Source organism: Sus scrofa, chromosome 9 (genome assembly GCF_000003025.6).
Source record: "Sus scrofa isolate TJ Tabasco breed Duroc chromosome 9, Sscrofa11.1, whole genome shotgun sequence".
In the NCBI taxonomy this organism is placed as follows: Eukaryota; Metazoa; Chordata; class Mammalia; order Artiodactyla; family Suidae; genus Sus; species Sus scrofa.
This window is the reverse complement of record NC_010451.4, coordinates 133215115-133236635: the sequence shown is the minus strand read 5'-3', so window position 1 is coordinate 133236635 and position 21521 is coordinate 133215115. Positions and strand designations below refer to the sequence as shown.

The following is a 21521-nucleotide window of genomic DNA, read 5'->3' as shown; positions in this document are numbered from 1 at the left end:
TACCACAGCTCACGGCAACGCCAGATCCTTAACCCACTGAGCAAGGCCAGGGATCGAACCCACAACCTCATGGTTCCTAGTCGGATTCATTAACCACTGAGTCACCACGGGAACTCCCATATTTATTTCTTGCTCTATAGCATATGCCTTTGAGTTCATGCTTTAAAAAGTATCTTTTACCTTGAGATTATATATTCATCCATGTTTTATTATTTTATTTTTCACATATGCTCTCTAATATAATTTGAATTTATTTATTAGAATGGCATTTTTCTCTTCTCCAAGTAGCTAGCTATTTGTTCCAATGTGATTTTTCTGAACAGTTCATACTTTTCTCACCAATTTGAAATGCTAATACTAACAATAATAGCATTTATTAAATGCTGCCTATCTGCCAGCTTGTGCCAAGTCTATTACATGGATTATTTCAGCTTAGGAATATTATTATCCACATATTAAAGCTAAGGAATGGCTTACTTGGGATTCACACCCAGGTCATCTGACTCTAGAGTGCATACTTTTAACCATTCTTATATTCTTATAAACAATTTGGATTTATTTTTGGCTTAAACAATAAGGAAAATCACTGACATAACTGGAAGTCCAGATGCAGGGCGGGCTTCGCAGTTGACTGTGATGCTCTTGGCTCTGCCCTCTTCCACGTGTGGCTTCATCCTCAGGCTGCCCATGAGATAGCGGTAGGAATTTTAGCCCCCATATCCATGCAGAAAAATGTCCAGCAGGAGAAACGGGATGTCTACTTTCAGAAACTCTCCCAAGAGGGCAAAGAACTTTCCCAGACACTCCAACAGAATTTCCCTTGAGTCTCATTGGTCCAAAATGGGCCCAATGCCTATTTCTGTATCAGTTATGGGCAAGGAGCATGGTATTAAATAAATTATACAAGCCCGCTGTGAGAGTTAGAGATGGTATCAGCTTTCCTTTGGCACCTGGGCTACATAAAGGTGAGAGGGAATATCAGCATGGATTAGGTCAGCTCTCTGACACAGAAAACCTAAGAGCACCATGGGCGTAATAAGTTAAAAGGTAAATCAAGTCTAGAAGTGGGCAGTATAGGGCCAGGATGCCAGCTCCTTGGTCACCTGGGTTCCTTCCTTTTCTCCAAATGCTCTGCCATTCCCATCATGTGGCTTCTACTTCATGGACCATAATAATTTTGGAGCCCCAGCCCTCATATCCACCTTCAGGAACCAAGACAGAGGAGGGGTTGAAAAGGGAGAGACTGATTTTTTATTCGAAGGACATATCCCAGAAATCACATGACACACTTCTGCGTACAACTTAGGGGACAGTACTTAAGTCATTTGGCAACATCTGGCTGAACGAAGCTGAGAAATGTGGGCTTTATTCCAGATAACCACGAGCCCAGCTACAAATCAGGGTCCTCCTACTAGGGAAGAGAGGCTGAATACATACGGGGAGAATACTGCATTCTCTGCAACAGGTGGAAACATGACTTCAACTGGGGCTCTACCACAGAGGAAGGAAAGGGAACTACATCCTGGTGAGGCAACGACAATGCGTCCCGAAGCCCTGCTTGCGTCTTTGGTCCAGCCTTAGACGTGTCTGTAGCCCAGCAATATCAGAAACGCTGGCTGGACACAAACTCTGATTGTCACACACCCATTCCTGGAACTTGACTGAAGAGTTATTTCAAGCCAAACTTTATGATTGAGGTTAAGGATGGAGTGGTTACCTACAGAGACGTGTTTGAATAAAAAACTACTCTCCGTCCGAGAATAAGATATGGGACCCATGCACAGGAGGAAAGGCAATCAATGGAGATCAATTCTAAATGACCCAGATTTTAGAAGTATGAGACAAGGACTTTAAAGTAGCTGCTTTAACACCACTCTGCAAAGAGCATAAGGTCTCAGGACACTCCTGTGCCCCCCTCTTTGAAAGGGCATAAGAAATATGTTATGCTATCAGGCTTATGTCCACATAGCCTCCCAAAAGCTGAGTGAGAATTAACCAGGCTGATAAAAGTAAAAAAAAAAGGGGGGGAGGAGGGTAGAAAAGCAAAGAAGGGGGTTTTCACTTCCGGTGCACAGAAAGTAAACCAATGATAGGTGGCTGTGTAGGTAGAGAGCGCTTGCCAAACCCCTGGATTCCAGCGCTCTTGGGACAGAAGCAGAAGAGTTAGCAGCTGTGGAATTACATGGTTCTTTTGTAATCCCGCTTATTTGCTGCCTTTTCTAAAAATCTAACTAATCCAGAGTTCCCGTGGTGGCGCAGTAGGTCAAAAATCAAACGGCAGCTGCCTGGGTCACTCCAGAGGCACAGGCTCAATCTTCAGCCTGTCACAGTGTGTGAAAGGATCCAGTGTTGCCACAGCTGCAGCGTAGGTCACAGTGGCAGCTCAGATATACTCCCTGGCCCAGGAACTCTCATATGCCAGGGGTGTGGCCATAAAATTTTTTTAAAAATATTTAACCCCTTTTCCATGAACGCTTTCCTCCTGCCACTCAGTCTCTTCAAAGGGAATTTCTTTGATACCACAGTAATTTTTGTCTTCGAGAACTTCAACACGGCATCATCTCTTTAGGGAGTAAAGAGAAACTAAGGCTCAGGATGTGAAAGGACTCCACGAGGGTTACAAAGACCTCTACAGACAAAGCCCAAACCAGCTCTGTCCGAGCTGAAGTGGGTCCCCTTGTTAACGCATTTCTTTTTCATTTAGGGAAAATGGCGAATCCACTTGTTGCTCCCTATTCTGCAAGCAAGTTTGCTCTGGACGGGTTCTTCTCCTCTATCAGGAAAGAATATTCAGTGACCAAGGTCAACGTGTCAATCACGCTCTGTATCCTCGGTCTCATAGACACAGGTAAGGTCAACAGACTGGAATAAATGGCCTGTGGATCGAGTATCTCACCATTGTGAGGTCAACGGGGGGCCAGACTCCCCGACATCATCGTGGGTCATGCACTGAAAGCCTGTGAGAGCACTAGGCCCCCTTTCATGAAGCCTTCTGTCACTAGTGGACCCTCTGAATGCTCTGACCTTTCCTTCCTCCCATTCTGACCGCCACGCGCGTGCTGAGTGACAGCTCATTCATCACCTGACCCTCTTCTGAACACCTACGTCCTCACGAACACTAAAGAGCTATTACTTCCTTATATGAGACCTACCAAACACGAGTTCAGGTTTCTTCATAATACCGCCAGTAACAAGACACACAGGTATCATGAACCCTTGGATATAATGCACTGAGAAGGATACAGTGTCATGGTCGGGGTGGTCCTGCCCAGAATGTGTCGCCTCGCTCCAGTTATGAGAACAATGGGCAAAACCAAATTGGGGAGCATTCCACAGACCTATGGAACAGGACTCTGCAAAGTGCCAAGGCCTGAGAGACAAGGAAAGCCAGAGGAAGTGTCAGAGATGCGAGGGAACCTCAGAAGAAGTTAGTACTAAGCATACTCCCGGATGAGACCTTGGGACATGAAAAGGACATCAGTGAAAAAATCAAGTCTGCAGTGTAGTCGGTGATACTGTTCCAACCATAGCGTATCTAGCGTTGATAATTGTACAGGGGTTACGTGTGACCTTGTGATAAGGGGAAGCAAAGGTGAAGGATATAAGGAAAAACTTTGCACATTTTTTTTTTTTTTACTTTTCTATAGGTCCGAATGCAAGGTGATCTAAAACATGTGGCAGGAAGGATAAGAAAACTTTAAGAGTAACTGAGGGAGTTCCCGTCGTGGTGCAGCGGAAACGAATCCGAGTAGGAACCATGAGGTTTCGGGTTGGATCCCTGGCCTTGCTCTGCGGGTTAAGGATCCGGCATTGCTGTGAGCTGTGGTGTAGGCTGGCAGCTGTAGCTCCGATTTGACCCCAGCCTGGGAACTCCATGTGCCACGGGTGCAGCCCTAAAAAGCTAAATAAATAAAATAGATAATTTTTTTTTTAAAGAAAAGAGTAGCTGAGCAATTGAATAGATGGAGAGAGAGGCAAAGACAAAGACACACAGTGAAACAAGCAAGGGATAGCAAGAGAGAGAGAGAGAAGCTGGGCAAGAAGGAAGCGGATTTGGGGAAGGAGGGAGCAGGAACAATAGTTTCCTTCCAAGGGAAAGCGGTGGGTGCTGACAAGGGGGCGAAGGCCTGGGATCGTGCCGTCTCTTCCTTTTCCAAGTCAGCAGTCATGATCACACGGCACGTTGGTTGTGCCCACTGGCACCTCCATGAGCTACTGGGTCCCTGTGTGACTTCTGTCCTCGTTCTGCTCCTCTGTATTTCCAACCAGAACACCCCAAAGAGGAGGAGGAGGACTCAAATCTCTCCACTAGCGACTCTAGCTGCCCCCATAAATCTCCATCCAGAAAGGCCGGCCCCATATGAACACTACGCCTCTCTTTGCCCAGCGGGCTTAAACATACCCAGTCTTCCCCACGTATTCCCAACAGGGTCCTGCGGGCCTTGCGGAGCGAGCACTTGGCAAACAGCCTCTGAAAGCCTGGTGTCTGCAGGCCTTCCACCGTGTAGAGCCTACTTGCTTGGGTAACCCCACTCTTCTCCTGTCATTCTACAGACACGGCCATGACAGCAGTGGCTGGGATACTCAACGTACAACCATCTCCAAAGGAAGAATGCGCCCTGGAAATTATCAAAGGGGCAGCTTTGCGCCAAGAGGAAGTGTATTATGACAGCTCAATCTTGACTTCTCTCCTGCTGGGAAATCCAGGGAGGAAGATCCTGGAATTTCTGTCCTTACGACATTATAATATGGAAAGGTTTACAAACAACTAGGCCCTTGTTTAGGGCTGGGCATGATAAGGGGCTTGCAGGTATTCTGCCTGATATTTATCTGAGCTCCATGATGAAGGCATCTCCCCAGAGAGATAAATGAGTGTCCCCACGGGGCTGCAAGTCACACATCGCATCTCACAAGCTGAAGTTCTTCTAACACTTGTACAGTGGAAACGCAATTATAATGAATGTCATGAACCCGCAGTTTTGAAATTCATAGTAAGTGTAGGTATAATTACAAGGTAGTTACGTCACATTACCTCACGGGTAATAATGTTATGAGGCTTAACCAATACTAACGATAGTAAAGGTCACACAGACCTTATCAATCCACACCTGGTGGCTGTAACTTCGGTTCATTCAGTACAGTTCCATTAAAATCGTAACCTGTACATGTGGATTTTTTCAATGTACATTTCTTGTTTGGTTTGTGTGTGTGTGTGTGTGTGTGTGTGTGTGTGTGTGTTTGGTTTTGGCCACGCCCACGTCATGCAGAAGTTCCCAGACCAGGGATTAAATCGCACCATCACCACCGTGACAATGCCAGACCCGTAACCTGCCGGAACACGAGGTAACTCCAGCATTTCTTTCTTTTTTTTTTTTTTTTTTTTTTTTTTTTGTCTTTTTGCCATTTCTAGGGCTGTTCCTGTGGCATATGGAGGTTCCCAGGCTAGGGGTCGAATGGGAGCTGTAGCCACCGGCCTACGCCACAGCCACAGCAACGCGGGAACCGAGCCACGTCTGCAGCTTACACCACAGCTCACGGCAGTGCTGGATCCTTAACCCACTGAGCAAGGCCAGGGATCAAACCCACAACCTCATGGTTCCTAGTCGGATTCGTTAACCACTGAGCCACAACGGGAATGCCAGCATTTCTTATTTTGTGATCTGAATCTTTTGTCTGCTCTTGAGTTGAAGAAATCACCCTACTCTTTGTTTAGTGAACATAACGTCTTGGCTCTTTTGTATCCTTCAGATCCTCTGTATTACTTCATATTTGCCCCTCTGGGCATGAATCCTAGGGCAAACCCGTAGAAGTGGAGGTCCCTGGAAACATGAGCCATAGAACCTACACCGATTTATTGTACTCGAGTGCACCAAGCTTCTACACTTTACACGTGAATGCTCCGCAGCATTTTAGAGGTTTGTAGAGGAAGGAGTGGAGTTCAAATCCAGATTTAGTCATTCATTCACTCAACAAATACCTGTCAAACACTTACCAGGCATCACGTGACTACAGCCAAAGAGGAAAAAACATTAACAGCTCAGCAAAGCTGTATATTAGCCAGATCCCCAACAGATAAGAGATGGCAAACTGGATAATTTGAGTAGAGTTTAATAAAATGGAGTGTGGGCAAGGCTGCAGGGAATCGCCAGAGGTAATGCAGTGTCTTAGGGCTAATTGTAGCTAATTGCAACCCTAGGCCCACCATAGGGACAAGAGGAGAGAACTGTTAAGAAAGCCCAGATAGGGAGTTCCCATTGTGGCTCCAAAGGTTACGAATCTGACTAGTGTCCATGACGATGCAGGTTTGATCCCTGGCCCTGCTCAGTGGGTAGAATGTTGCATGACAGGAGCAATGACATTCAGTTCAAGGGCGCAACCAGACAATCAAGGATCGTGAAGGAGGGATCTGGGGAAATAAATACCCCAGCCTCGCTCTCTTCCCTCTCACTGATTTCTTTTTTTTTTTTTTTGAAATGAACCCATGTCAAAGATTTTATTTACCTCATTAATTTATGAGGGAAACTGCTAAGATGTTACAATCAGCTTAAAGAAGCATTCATTCGAAGTGGCTTGGCAGGCTAATGATCCAGCAGTTGTCACTCCAGCCACTGCCAAGGCATAGGTTTGATCCCTGGCCTGGGAATTTCTGCATACCACTCCCCCTGTCCAAAAAAAAGTTCATCTCACTGATTTCTTACTGGTATTTTCTACTAGGTGAACAAAGGGCCAGAGTGCAGATTGACATAAACCACAGAGGGCAGCTTCCCCATGCACAGAGCAGTGATGGAAAAGCATAGAAAGAGTGTTTGGAGGGACGAGTGGAGTATATCCAGCACAAACCCGACACCCCCAAATGTAGAGTTTCCATGGGAAGTGATGTTGGGACACAAGACATGGGCCTGGACCTGCAGTGGCAATTTCCTTTTCTCGCCTCCTAGTCTAAATGGCTGGACAGGAGTTCCCGTCGTGGCTCAGTGGTTATCGGATCCGGCTAGGAACCATGAGGTTTCGGGTTCGATCCCTGGCCTTGCTCAGCGGGTTAAGGATCCAGCGTTGCCATGAGCTGTGGTGTAGGTCGCAGATGCGGCTCAGATCCCCGCGTTGTTGTCGCTCTGGCGTAGGTCGGCGGCAACATTTCCGATTAGACCCCTAGCCTGGGAGCCTCCATATGCCATGGGAGTGGCCCTAGAAATGGCAAAAAAAAAAAAAAAAAAAAAAAAAAAGACAATAAATAAATAAATAAATGGCTGGACAGCTGAACAAACTGGAGTTCATTGAGCTGCCAGCCACATGGACAAGGAGCTGGATCTGGGAGTGTGAATATGGCTGGATTTTTCTTAGAAAGAGGTCCTTCCCAGGCTATATGCCCACTGCAAGGGAGCAGGAGAGACCTCACTGCACCTGTGTGTGAGAAGTTAGACCGAAATCACACAGCATCACACACACACACACACACACACACAATGTGGTCTAGGGGATGTCTTGCTTTCTGAGCAATCAGATTGACACCCCTCAGTCTCCTGTAGAAATGAGGCTCCCCCTGCACAGACTTTGGTGACGAGGCAGAGTGCAGTCATTCCTTTACTGGAGAGTGGGGACAACATCAGAAGCTAGTTAGAATTCGCCTGGGCGGAGGGTAAACCTCCTACTGGATGAGGCTTTCCTCCGAACCCACCATCCCCGAGTGGATGATCCCGGAAACTAGGTCTGAGAACCAAAAGCAACTGGCACACTCATCGCTTGCTGTCTTCACGGGCCTGGCCATTACCATTCCCTCGTCTTCAGCAGCACGGCTGTACTGTTCCAAGCAGCTCTGTCCAGGAAGACAAATGCTGCAAACCCCTGCACAAATGCTCAGATTCTTTAAGACTTTTGGGAAGCCTCGCGTCCCATCCCTCCCTTCACGTGCTCACCAGTCCCAAATGCTGGCCTCGGGATCCTTTCCCAATTCTAATCAAGCCAGCACACTGAAGGCCCACCCACACTAGACTCGTAAATACTCTGACTTTGCCTCCTCCCATCATGAAAGGCTGCTAAGACGCCATCGAGGGAGTGCGGCCTCTTGCCTGAGTTAGCAATAAACTCAGCTCTGTGTCTCACCAATAGGTGGCTGTAGCGATCTTTTCAGGGGGGCCTTTCCGAGAGGCTCTCTCAAAGGCCCTCAAAGTCTTCCCCACCTGGCTCTCCTACCGCTCAGCTCTCTGCCCTCCTCTCCAGAGCCAAGCTCCAGTATCAGTGGTACCAGCAGCATAATGGCCCTTGTTAGTGAACAAGATCCTGGCCTGCCTAGCTCACTCTATCATGAGCTCAAAAGTATGTGTGCAGGAGTTCCTGCTGTGGCTCTGTGGCTTAAGAACCCGACATAGTCTCCATGAAGATGCGGGTTTGATCCCTGGCCTCACTCAGTGGGTTGAGGATCTGGCATTGGAACAAGCTGCGGCACAGGTCACAGATGCGGCTTGGATCCAGCGCTGCTGTGGCTGTGGTGTAGGCCTCAGCTGCAGCTCCGATTAAACCCCAATGCCTGGGAACCTCCGAATGCTGCCAGCGCAACCATTAAAAAAAAAAAAAAAAAAAATACATGCAATGGATGTCTTTTTTCACACTGCATGTGAAATTCAGATGTTTGTTGTTGATTCCTCATCCACAATGACAGAAGAGCTCAGCATTTCTTTGTGGAGTCCAAAGGCAAGGCCACCCCCGCTGAATGTATTGAAGGAGCAGAGGCACCTTCTCCTTACATTTCAGGGCGGGGAAGGAAGGCTGGGTTTACATTCGACAGGTGGACACCATTTCCCTCCAGGCTTCCCTGGGGCCAGGTCTCTTTCAAAGTCCCTCCTCCTGGCTCCACCTCTCCTGACTCCGACCCCCAGGGTGTTCAGCCCCCACCCTCCTTCTGCTCCCTCATCTATCATGCCGGGTGGACTCTGACTCCAACTTGAGGTCACTAAGCAGCAATATTTTTAACAAAAATATTCTCTTACCACCAGAAATTGTACTAAAGCTTAGAAAAACTGAAAAGTCACCAAACATTACATTTGCGAGTAGGGCTAACGCTAACCAACAAAACTGTAGGCCACTTTACTATCTGCCTGTAGGACGTCCAAACTTTGAAATCACCCTATCATGATAACAAGGGGTGACGTGGATGTGCACGAACTCACATGGAAGGACCCTTGAGACATACTGTTAAGAGTATTAGACAAGCTGCTTGCAACTAAGTGCAACACAATGCCATTTATGTGCAGACGGGCTTGGGTGAGTGTGCGTGAGTGCGGAGCGGGAGGGCTAGTGTGCACCGAGCACTAGTCTCAGCCCTGAGACCAAATCAGGACTGGCTGGAGGAGCAGACCTGTGACTCATAATGGCGGGGCTATGGGTTGAAAGGTGTCCCTAAAAGACAAGTTGCAGTCAATCTCCAGAACCTCAGGGAAAGGTTCACTTCACTCGTGAGTCTGCAGTCCGGGCAGGGCTCAGAGGGGACAGCTCATTCCTGCTCCACTCGGCACAGCTGGGCTGGCTCAGAGCCCGCATCTGCAGGCTCCACCACGCAGGCGGCTTGTGACCTGACTAGCTGGAGCCGGGACAGCCAGGGGCTACTCAGGCATCTCCAGCTTTCTGTCGTTTCTCAGGACAGCAGCTTTAGGGCCGCCGGGCTTCTTACCCTGTGCCCCATGTAAGAAAGCGCCTGTTGCGAGAGACTCCAAAGGCACCTGTCCTGAGAGACAGAGGCAGGCAGTCGCTGTATTGCGTTGCATGACCGCCCAGAGACTGTCAGTGAAGCAGCTGTGACGATCCACCCATTCCAAGGAGAGGACAGACACCCCACCTCTTGATACAGGAGTGTCAGCATCATGCGGGAAGTCCCTGGCCTCAGCCCACGTGTCAGCGAGCCCTGAGTCCACCTTCATGTCTGCTTGCACTGCATTCCCCTGTGAGTAACAGAAAAACCCCTGACAGTGGCTGAATCAAGTAGAGGTTTCTTTTTCTCCCAGGACAAAAAGTCAGGGTGGGGGAGACCAGCACCTCTGGCAGCCAGGCTCCCTCTCAATTTCCAACTAGCCATCCTCCACCTTGTCACTGTGGCGTCATAAGGCAGTTCCTCCACTTTTAGCATCAAACAGAGAGAGCGGGGGTGGGGGGGTGTGAAAGGCCGAAGGTGTACACCCGCTGACCTGCCCACCATGAAGACCCCGGCCAGGACTTCAGCTCACATTCCATGGGCCAGAGTCATGTCTTGGGACCACCCCTCCCTTCAAGAGAAGTTAAGAAGGGGAATTTTCAGGAGTTGCCATTGTGGCTCAATGGGTTAAGAACCAACATAATGTCCATGGGGACGTGGGTTCAATCCCTAGCCTTGCTCAGTGGGTTAAGGATCCGGTGTTGCCGTGAGCTGTGGCGTAGGTCACAGATGCGGTTGGGATCCAGTGTTGCTATGCCTGTGGCAAAGGCTGGCACCTGTAGCTCTGATTCCACCCCTAGCCTGGGAACTTCCATATGCCATGGGTGCAGCCCTAAAAAGAAAAAGAGATAGAAAGAGATGGAATTTTCAGCTGAGCACATTTCCTCCCCAAACAAATATGGGCTTCTGCCAGGAGCCACGGGTGTTGGTCACGAACATAAATCACCTCAAAGGTAAGTCTGAGATACAGTCAGAGCAGAAGGACACGATCCCGAGGATGCCAGGCTCCTGGCGAAGGTGACAGGATCCACTCCCACGGGCCGTCTGCAAGGTCCCCACTGGTCACAGCTCCCTCCGCGTGGAGAACGCCCTGGGCCTCCCACCTCTTCCAAGTCCCTTTGAGAAACAGTGAATCTTCTCCTCAGTAAACAACTGATGAAAGGCCCTAGACATCAGGTAGCAGGGCGCCCTGAGGTGACCTCAGAGGCGGTGACTCACAACCGGTAGGGTGACAGTCATCTGGCTGTTTCTGAGAGCTCCTCTCCAGGACGTCCCACCTTGCCACCCGGAAACTGTCCACACAGGCTGGGCCCTCTCCTTGGTTGAACTGCTCTGGGCCAGCATATCAGCCCTCCTCTGGGGTCCACGACAAGCTCCAAAGATTCTCCAGAGCAGTGGTTTCCGAAACTTCGGATCCCACACTTCAGCATTAAGAAGTGATTGGCATATGCATTTCTGATAGATACGGTTACTACTTATATAATATATGCACTACTATTTACTAACATAAACCATGCAAAAATAGAAACCTTCGAAAGACAAGTTTAAAAAATAAAGAGAAATCTAATATTTTTCTCCCCACACCCCAGGAGTTCCTCCAACGCGGCCCCTTTGGAGATTACGGCTCTAAAGTTGGGCGAGAGAAAGAAGTCGGCATATGTTACACTGTTCACCAGTCCTCTGGGAAATGAATTGCAGGCCACACCTTCCCTGGCTCAGAGCGAGTTCCCTGAGGGCACTACATGTTGAGGAGAACACACTGCCCTTCTGGCAGGGCCTGCTGCTCAGGGAATTTGCCAAGACCCCACGTTCTGCTTCACGGGGGGGGGGGGCGCCCAGGCCAGAGCACTGGGCCACATCCGCTCCTCCAACTCCAGAAGCATCCCTTCGTTTCTCCAGGGAGGTTCGCCACCCACACTAACCTGCAGCATGACGGGAAGAGGGAAACGCGTCCGTGCTCACGCTTTCTCAGAATGTTTCCAGCAGCTCTAGCTCAGTGTCAGCCTCTGGGCAGCTCTGGGCCTCCAGCCCACCCCAGAGGCCCACCAGTTCGTGAAGGATGCCAAGGAAAGTTAGGGGAGCCCCCCCCCACTCCACCCTCCCCCTCTGCCACCCCCTCAGCCACTCTTAACACCTCTTGAGTGGTTTTCTAGTAAGACTTAGAAAATGTCTAAATTCTCTAGTTTTTAAAGGCGGGGGAGTTAGGGGACGGGGTAAATGTGAAAAGACAGATGAGAGAGAATTTTCCAAAAGGTACAAGAGGACTTAGAACTCCAACACCCACAGTCAAAAAAGCCAGGAGAAGCAGACAAATCCGCACAGATCCAACACACAGGATGAGCAGCGGCCCGGAGTCAGGGCAGTGCCACAGGAGGGAGGGGCAATGGATCCTAGAAAACCGACAGGACGGCAGGAACACCGGCTGAATGGGGAGGCTTGGGAGAGGGGTTTCTGGGAAGGAAGATAAGGATGCAGAAGCCAGGGGAGTGGCGGCGGGGCGAGGGGGCATCTTGGACCTGGAGCCAGAGGGTAGAAACAGGGGACAGGTCAAAAGACCACACCAGCCACGGCTGAGGACTGAAGGACCCAAGACACGGCAGCGTGGGCCGACTGGGGACAGTTGGGTCGGGGTGCTCCGGGACCTCCCTCACTGTCCTTGGCAGTCCTGTGCCACCCTGAACCCCCGGCCACGGAGTGGATGCAAAAGCTACCGCATCCCAGGACCCAAGAGCCAAGCAGTGCTCTCCAAAGGCTTGTCCTTTCCCCAGAGCTCCCTTTCTGCCGTCAGGGGTGGCAGCGCCACCCAGTGGCTGATGGCGGCGGTGGGGCGGACCCTCTTCACCGCAATTACCTCCCGCAACCGGTGCCGGGTTCTGCTCAAGGGCTACCGCCCCCTCGTCACCTGGCGCCTGCCAAGGCGTCCCCTCTCGGGGCGGATGAACAGACGGGGAGGAGGCGGGGCGGCCCTCTAGCATCCGGTAGGGCCGCCCTGGCCCCTGCGGCCTAGGACACAGGGGCCTTTAGCGGCGGGGAGCCAGAGCTGCTCAGCAGCGACAGCTAGTGGTCACCCGCCAAAGCAAGGTGCTCTGCGCCTCCCGGGAGAGCAGCGTCAGGGCCGGCGGAAATCAAGGCCCATCCTGGACTCGAGCGGAAGCCGGCACACTTCCAAAGCCATCCTTGAGCAAGACGGAACAGAGAACAAAGCCTAACCGCTTTCGTCGGGTGTGCAAGGACCCTGGCCACCTCCCCTGACACATCAAGGCCACCAGCCCTGCTTTTGATTCCCAGGGGCCGGGAACTGCCGGTCCTCTTGGAGGCGCTGTCCCCGCCTGCCTTTGCCCCCACCACCTCTTCTGCCCACAGTGCTCCTCTCTCCCCACAGTTGGCTTAACCCCTGCTCATCCTTCAAGACCCGGCTCGACATGACCTCCTCCAGGAAAACTCTCCTCCCTTCCACCAAGGCCCACCCTTCAAGGCTGGGGTGGGTGCTCCCCACGACGCCTCGATGAATTCCTGTATTTGTCTACCACCTGACTTTACCACACTCTAAAGTTACCTTTAAAAATGTCTTATGTAACCACGGCAAGGGATTTACTATATTTTACTCATTGTGGCACCCATAGTACTGAGCACAGATCTTAGCAGGTACAAGGTATTTCACGAACGTCTAGGAAAGTAAAGGGAATACAGGGAAAGACTTTGGAGGAAGCTGAGACCCGTGGAGTCAAAACAACGTTGCATTTCAAAAGCAAGGCATAGATGGACCTAAATGCCATTTCTCCGGATCCCTGGCCACTATCCCAGACCATCCTGGTCTTGCCCCTTTGCTAACATCCAGCCACACCAACCCATCATGCCACCACGCTGTTAGGCCCCCACCTCTCTGCGCTCTCCTGACTCTGCAGCAGTGCCCTAAACCCAGCCCTGTGTCCTCCTGCCTGCTTCCTGCAAAGCTTTCTCATCAGGACTAAGCCACTTCTTCATGAGACTGCCCCAGCCAACCCACTCCTGAGATTTTTATCCTCAAGGAAATATTTTATTTTATTTATTTATTTTTTGTCTTTTTGTCTTTTGTTGTTGTTGTTGCTATTTCTTGGGCCGCTCCCGCGGCATATGGAGGTTCCCAGGCTAGGGGTCGAATCGGAGCTGTAGCCACCGGCCTACGCCAGAGCCACAGCAACGCGGGATCCAAGCCGCGTCTGCAACCTACACCACAGCTCACGGCAACGCCGGATCGTTAACCCACTGAGCAAGGGCAGGGACCGAACCCGCGACCTCATGGTTCCTAGGCGGATTCGTTAACCACTGCACCACGACGGGAACTCCACAAGGAAATATTTTAAAAGAAGAAAACACATAACTGCAGGCATAAGATGCTCACCTGCAGCAGTGTAGTAAAAGCTAAAAATTAGAAATGACCAAAATCTCCATGTAAATAAGACTAAGTTCTTCCATGTAATTGCCATATGAATCAAATTATCAATCACTTCACACAAAAAAACAAAAGAGTATAAATAGGTTGGGATGATTTTTTTGTTGTTTTTTTTTAATTATTATAGTTGATTTACAATGTGCCAATTTCTGCTGTACAGCAAAGTGACCCAGTCATACAAATATATACGTTCCCTTTCTTATATTCTCTTCCATCCTGGTCTATCCCAAGAGACTGGATGGAGTTCCCCATGCTGTACAGCAGGACCTCATTGCTTCTCCATTCTAAATGGAACAGTTTGATGGCTTTTTACCTCACTTATTAGCACACACTTCCATGTACCTACTCTGTTCAGGTACTGTTCTACTATGTGAATATGAACTCATTGAATCATCAAAACAGCCCTACTGAGGTGGGTGCTATTATGGTTCCCATTATTTATTTCAGAACATATTTGATTAGGTCCAGCATAATAGAGAAGTAAATGCCCTTCCAGACAATCATTTGGGAGGAACTCTGTGAGGCACCTCAAATATTCTTCTTCCACCTAGAGGAGTATAACACACTTAAAATAACCCAATCAGTTGACCTGAGTGAGTTTCAAGTTATATATTTTAACTTTTGCCATCAGCCCATGGATGAAGAGGTTCCACTTGTTTATTAATTTTTTGAAGTGATAATTTAAATTATTTTTTAGGCGTACCCGGGTGGCCTAGCAATGAAGGCTCTGGCATTGTCATTGCTGTGGCTCCGGTCACTGCTGTAGCACGGGTTCAATCTCTGGCCCAGGAGCTTCCGCATGCTGTGGCTGTGGCTAAATGAATAAATAAATGCTTCTATTTAATCCTTTGGAAATACTTATGAAATTACATCAGATAAAATTATATCAGACCAAAATGCACTGAAACCATGCCTTCATAGGCACACAACCGCAGCTCCCAGACAGGATCCACTTTGTCCACCATGAATGGGTCACAAGGGCAGGCGCTCCAAATGGCAGACACTGCTTACAATAACAGAGCTAGCTACCGTTTACTGAGTGCCACGTGTTAGATCATGCGGTCCTCTAATAATCCCTAGGGCAGGGATTATCTTTACAGCTGTTTTATGAGGAAACTGAGATGTAAAGAGATTCGACAACTTACTAAACTGCAGAGTTTCCCGTCGTAGCTCAGCAGTAACGAACCCGAGCAGCATTCATAAGGATGCAGGTTTGATCCCTGGCCTCGCTCAGTGAGTTAAAGGACCCGGTGTTGCCATGAGCTGTGCTGCAGGTCACAGACGCAGCTCCGAGCTGGTGTTGCTGTGACTGTGGTGCAGGCCAGCAGCTGCAGCTCCAATTGGACCTCTAGCCCAGGAACGTCCATATGCTGCACCTGCAGCCCTAAACAGCAAAATAATAATAATAATAACAATGATAATCTACAAAACTGAAACAGGCCATAAAGGTAAAGCCAGGCCCCCAACTCAGGCAGGCCTACCTCCCAGTGCCCCTGAGCTCTGTGGCCCTAGGCTGCCACTCAGGCAAAATGCTTCAGAGTGAGCAACAGCCCTGGAGAGAAGGAGTCAGAAGTGATAGGTAAGGCAGCCTCCTTCCAAATCTGAAGGTTAACACAGCTCTGAATCTATCACTGCAATTAGAGAACATCAGTATAACTCATAGTTAGGTTTCCTCTGTCTATTAAATGGTAATAACCAGTGGTTAAGAATTATACTGAGCACGGCTAGGGAGAGGCAGCTGCCATTCAATATTAAGGAAATTATTAAACAGATCATGGTACACTGATATTACAAAAGAGCATGACAACACTAAAAGGTAAAAACATGAAGACTACAGTACAGCATCAAGTGGGAAGCAAACACTTGATCACAGATTCACAACACAAAACCTTTAAAAAAAAAAAAAAAAAGACATGTGCATACAGATAAAAACCGGAAGTCAATGTGAAAAATGTGAACCCGATCTGTGTTTGGGTGGTAAGATGAGGTCTTTTTCCATTTTAAAAATTCTTTTAAGTGCACCCGATTGTCATTTTTAGAAAGCTGAAAAAAGAAAAGAAAATCTGAATGCTTTTCTCCACCAAGCTGCCTCGGTTATTAGTCTTCAGAGCCGCTGGAATGTCCTCTGCAGAGCAGGCTGACAGCCATCTAATGCATCAGTGCTTTGTGAAGGCAGCTTGGGTTCTACTTTACTGCATCAATTCCTATATTCCCTGTTACGGCTAATAGATTGCGCTGAATATGAACAGATCAGAAAATAAGGGGAGAAACATGTAGGACATACAGAAAAGGCTCCAGAGGATGTTACAGTCTGGAATGTGAGGCCAGCTGTGAAATAACTGGGATCGTTTCACCAAAGCTGTGGCAAAAAAAAATGAGTTTGACCTAGGAAGGAAAACTGCCAGTTTCAGAAGGAACGTAACATTATGAAATAACCTCATTTTACTAGAGAGCAAACATCTCTGGAATTACACTGTTAGTGAAAACAGTTATTGTTGAGGCTTTCCGAATTCTTGGCTTAAGTATAGGTACTGGTTCTGATGACCTAGGCTATCATGAAAAAACAATATATAAATGAAGTAAAGTAAGATTTGAAAGAACAGAAGCTTCATATCTTTATTTTTGTTAAATGATTTTTAGTAGCTCAGTAATGTACACAAGTACATTGTTTTTCAATAAATAATATGGACTTTTAGTGATAAACTGGGAGTTCTCAGAGTCCTTTTTTTTTTTTTTTTTAATTTTTATGCTGCACTTGCCAGGGGTTGAATCGGAGCTGCAGGTGCAGCCTACCCCACAGCCAAGGTCCGAGCCACACCTGTGATCGAAGCCAGCCGCAGCTTGGGGCCACACCAGAGCCTTAACCCACTCCTCAGAGTCCTATTATTGGACAATTCACACTTGTGGAGAGAAGGAGAGAAGGGCAGAGCTTTAACTGAACTCTAAAAAGCAGTAACTTTTGAAAAGAGGTATGGTCTACCTAGAGGACAAGTCATGATGCTATCTGACTTAGAGATAAGCCTTACTCTGCCTTCTGGCAGGCCCAAGGGGACCCAATCTGAAATGAAGTCCAGACGAGGGAAACTAAATGGCTCTGAAGATTAACATGTAGTTTTTCCTTTTAGTCCAAACAGAGATGGGTGCCTGGGAAATCCTCCTTGTCTGGCCAACCTTCCTCTTGCTTTTCTGTCTGTCCTCTCTCTCTCTCTCTCTCTCTCTCTCTCTCTCTCCACACACACACACACACACACACACTGTCTCCATCTGTGGGCCCTTCAAGGTCAAAGGCAGTGAGACCATCCTTCTTAGAAGCCTCAGATGAAAAGTAACTTGTCGTTTGCTCAGTGGGACCCACAAGAATGGATCCAGGGTTAGCTGAGCCTTGGGGTTAAGTCTTTCGAAGATTCTCAGCGTCTATACTACAGATGAATCTCATGACAGTTCCGATCATCTCTTCCAGCGTAACTGTGAGGCTTTATTACAATAAAAGCTCCTCTATCAACAATGACGACACAAAGTAACCACAGAGAAGAGGAGGGTTGAGAACTCCGTCCCACCAGGAATGTGAAGCTGTAACTCCGCTGAGAGAGGCAACCTTGCAAAGGGAGGTGTTAAGAAAATATTTATCTTCCTCCTGATAAGGTTAGACTGTATCACCTCTGAGCGTAAGTATTTGTCCTTAGGAGGTGTGTACGGACATCTGATTAAACAGCTACCAGCTACCAGCTACTAAAGAGGCCAGTCTGCAAGTCTGCACTGGGGAGAACCTGAGCAGGAACAGACTTAAGTATGTCCCCCTGAGCTGCTCTGCAGGACTTGCAGTCCCAAGCTCCCCTCACCACCTATCCCTGCTACTTCCGCAAAATGTGGGTTGCCAGGGCCACCTGGTCCTATCCTGTCGATCCTGTCGAATGTCTGTGACCTTACTGTAAGACGAATAACCTGGACTTGAGGAATGCTTTGCGGAGGGAACACTGGAGGGAGTGGAGGGAGAGATTCCAGGCAAGAACAACTGCTTACGGGCAATGTCGCCTTTCCCGAAAAATGAATGTGGAGGAGTTCCCGTCGCGGCGCAGCAGAAACAAATCCGACTAGGAACCGTGAGGTTTCAGGTTCGACCTCTCGCCTCGCTCAGTGGGTTAAGGATCCAGCACTGCTGTGGGCTGTGGTGTAGGTTGCAGACTCGGCTTGGATCCTGCATGGCTGCGGCGTAAGCTGGCAGCTGTAGCTCCGAATCGACCCCTAGCCTGGGAGCCTCCACATGCCAAGAGCGCAGCACTGAAAAGCAAAAAATAAAAAATAAATGGAGTCATCCAGCAGAGGAGAAAAAGGAGAAACAAGATCAGAACTAGCAGCTCCCATAGGGGGACCTCCATATAGGGTTAACTGCTCAGTGCTGCTTTCTGGAGTGTGTAGGAGACGTCATATTAGCATACGGTTTAAAGATTTTTCTTTCATAACTGGGTTCCCTTTCAATACCCCAACCCCACCATAAAATCTGAGAGCCCTACGTGCCCTCACATGATGTCGTGAAAGGCAAAGCAACAGTGTTGCCTGGCCTGTGCTATCCGAGCATGGGAGCCGAAGGCAGGCTCAGCATCTATTAAGGAGACTGTGCTCCAAAGGTCAAGACATTACTATCCACAAAAAGACCTGGAAATAGTGAGAAGAAGCACAGACTGCTGGCCAGTAAACGCCAGGTGACCGCCTCAGCAGGGACCTGATGGATGTCCTCTCCTTTGCTGACGTACACTAGACGAAGGGGACCCTCTCGGAGAGGCAGACAATTAGACTATGTATCTCTAATTGAGTCTAATTTGGTAAATCAGAGTTTCTATTTTTTCTCTTTCTTTCTTTCTTTCTTTTTTTTTTTGGCACCACCCCTGGCATGCAGAAGTTCCTGGGCCAGGGATCAAACCCACACCACAGCTGCAGCAATGCCAGATGCCAGGTCCTTAACCTACTGAGCCACCTGGGAACTCCTAAATCAGTTTCCTAAGTCCATCTTATCCAGATTTTCAAAACACGAGCACAGTTACACAAATAACTCTAAATTTATTTTCATTGCCACCGAATTATATTTCCTCTCCATGTATCCATGCGTCACGGTTACAGATGTGCTTTCTCTTTTTTAAACTGATTTGGAGAATAGCTAATAGTTTATGGTACTGATTTTGTTTTCCATTGGTATGCCTACCTCCCCCCACATACACACGCAAGATCCAGTTATCAATTCTACTCTAAATTCTAACTAATTCTATTGCTTTCTCTTTTTATCTTCCTTTTATTCCCACTTCCTTTCCTTGATACTCCTGATCAATTTTTTAGAAATGTATTTGAAAATAAATAAAAAGCTAATTTTTTTTTAAGGGCTGCACCCACGGCATATGGAAGTTTCCAGGCTAGGGGTGGAATCACAGCTACAGCTGCCGGCCTACACCACAGCAACATGACATCCGAGCCTTGCCTGCGACCTACACCACAGCTCATGACAACACCAGATCCTTAACCCACTGAGTGAGGCCAGGGATCGAACCCACATCCTCATGGATGCTAGTTGGATTCGTTACTGCTGAGCCACAACAGAAACTCCATAAATAGCTAATGTTTTAAACTTTCTTATTTAAGTAATGAAAACTCCATAAATAGCTAATTTTTTAAACTTTCTTAAGTAACGAAAATATTTTATATTATAAATATAGAAATATTTAATACTATGCCTTAGCCATACCGCTCAGATTTTGTTATATTTTCATTAGCATTGTTTTCAAATCTTTTTTTTACAGTCACACCTGCAGCATATGGAAGTTCCTGGGCCAAAGGGCGAATCAGAGCTGCAGTTGCTGGTCTTCACCACAGCCATGCAATACCAGATCCAAGCCACACCTGGTACCCATGCCACAGCTTGTGGCAATGCCAGATCCTTAACTCACTGAGCCAGGGACAATGCTGGGTCCTTAACCCACTGAACCACAACGGGAACTTCTCAAATCACTCTTCTTTTTTTGTTTTTCATTTTTTTCAAATCACTCTTAACTACAGATTTGGTTTTCTCTATATTTCAAGAGTAAACAAGATTTCTTTTCCAACAGGTTAAAGTGCTTATTTCTTCCAACTTTTGCTAATTATTTCTTTCTTTTTTTTTTTTTTTTGTCTTTTTGCTATTTCTTTGGGCCGCTCCCGCGGCATATGGAAGTTCCCAGGCTAGGGGTCGAATCAGAGCTGTAGCCACTGGCCTACGCCAGAGCCGCAGCAACGCAGGATCCGAGCCGCATCTGCAACCTACACCACAGCTCACGGCAACGCCGGATCGTTAACCCACTGAGCAAGGGCAGGGATCGAACCCGCAACCTCATAGTTCCTAGTCAGATTCGTTAACCACTGTGCCACAACGGGAACTCCTGCTAATTATTTCTAATTTAACTGTACTATGGTCAGAAAATCCTGCTGTAAGGGATAAAATGTTTTAGTATTTTCTTTTTTTAAAATGAGTTTGCTTGGGAGTTCCCGTCATGGCACAGCGGAAATGAATCCGACTAGGAACCATGAGGTTTCAGGTTAGATCCCTGGCCTTGCTGTGAGCTGTGGTGTAAGTCGCAGATGCAGCTCAGACCTGGCGTTGCTGTGGCTGTGGTATAGGCTGGCAGTTGAAGCTCCAATTAGACCCCTAGCCTGGGAACCTCCATATGTCAAGAGTGCGGCCCTAAAAAAAAAAAAAAAAAAAAAAAAAAGCAAACTAAAATAAGTTTGCTTTAGGATCAACATGGTCAATTTTTTGACACTTCATGGGCATTCAAAAAGACGTACATTCTCTGTTTTCAGAGTCCCCCCGCCCTTTCTCTCCACTCTCCATATAGATAGGTATGCCAACCTTATTAACTGTATTTTCCTCAGGACATAGTGCTAAGAGCTCAAGCTCTGATGTCAAGCAAACTTGCGTCACCTTGAGCTCACCTTTCCAAACCCCAGTTAAAGTAGATGTGGTAGCCCAGTGAATGCATAGCCCTGGGGAGTTCCCTGGTGGTCCAGTGGTTAGGATTTGGCACTTTTACCACTATGGCTTGCATCCAATCCCTAGCCTGGGAACTGAGATCCCACAATAAGCTGCTGGAAACTGCAGCCAAAAAAAAAAAAAAAAAAAAGAAGACTGCACAGCTCTAGAAGGGATTTCATTCTCTGTACACATTTCTGATTTTTAATGGAGCCCAAATAACCCTGGTCCCCGGGAACTCCTATTACAATCGTCTGTCCTCTCTTAGGCTCTAGGGTCCTGAACCCCCAGAGCCCTCTCACACTTCTGCGCCTATAACGGACTCTTATCCTGCCATCGTGGGCGCCCCGACCCCTCTGTCCTCCGCTCATTCTCATCTCCGAGTGTCGAGCTCCAGGCCCAGGCCCTTGCGCTCC

The 21521-nt window shown here is 48.0% G+C and overlaps 2 protein-coding genes across 8 annotated transcripts in view; one reads left to right on the top strand and one right to left on the bottom strand.

The window, feature by feature from the left end:
• Window positions 1–5185, top strand: part of HSD11B1 (hydroxysteroid 11-beta dehydrogenase 1) — a 46946-nt gene extending 41761 nt beyond the window's left edge. For 2 of the 7 annotated variants that reach the window (NM_001348961.1, NM_214248.2), the window contains 2 exon segments: window positions 2705–2848; window positions 4555–5185. In NM_001348961.1, the coding sequence (NP_001335890.1) occupies window positions 2705–2848; window positions 4555–4772 (362 nt within the window). In that variant the 3' untranslated portion in view covers window positions 4773–5185. 7 annotated transcript variants of the gene reach the window in all.
• The window catches only part of C9H1orf74 (chromosome 9 C1orf74 homolog), a 64060-nt gene that overhangs the window by 15125 nt on the left and 27414 nt on the right, over window positions 1–21521 (bottom strand). The gene's annotated exons all lie outside the window — the stretch shown is intronic.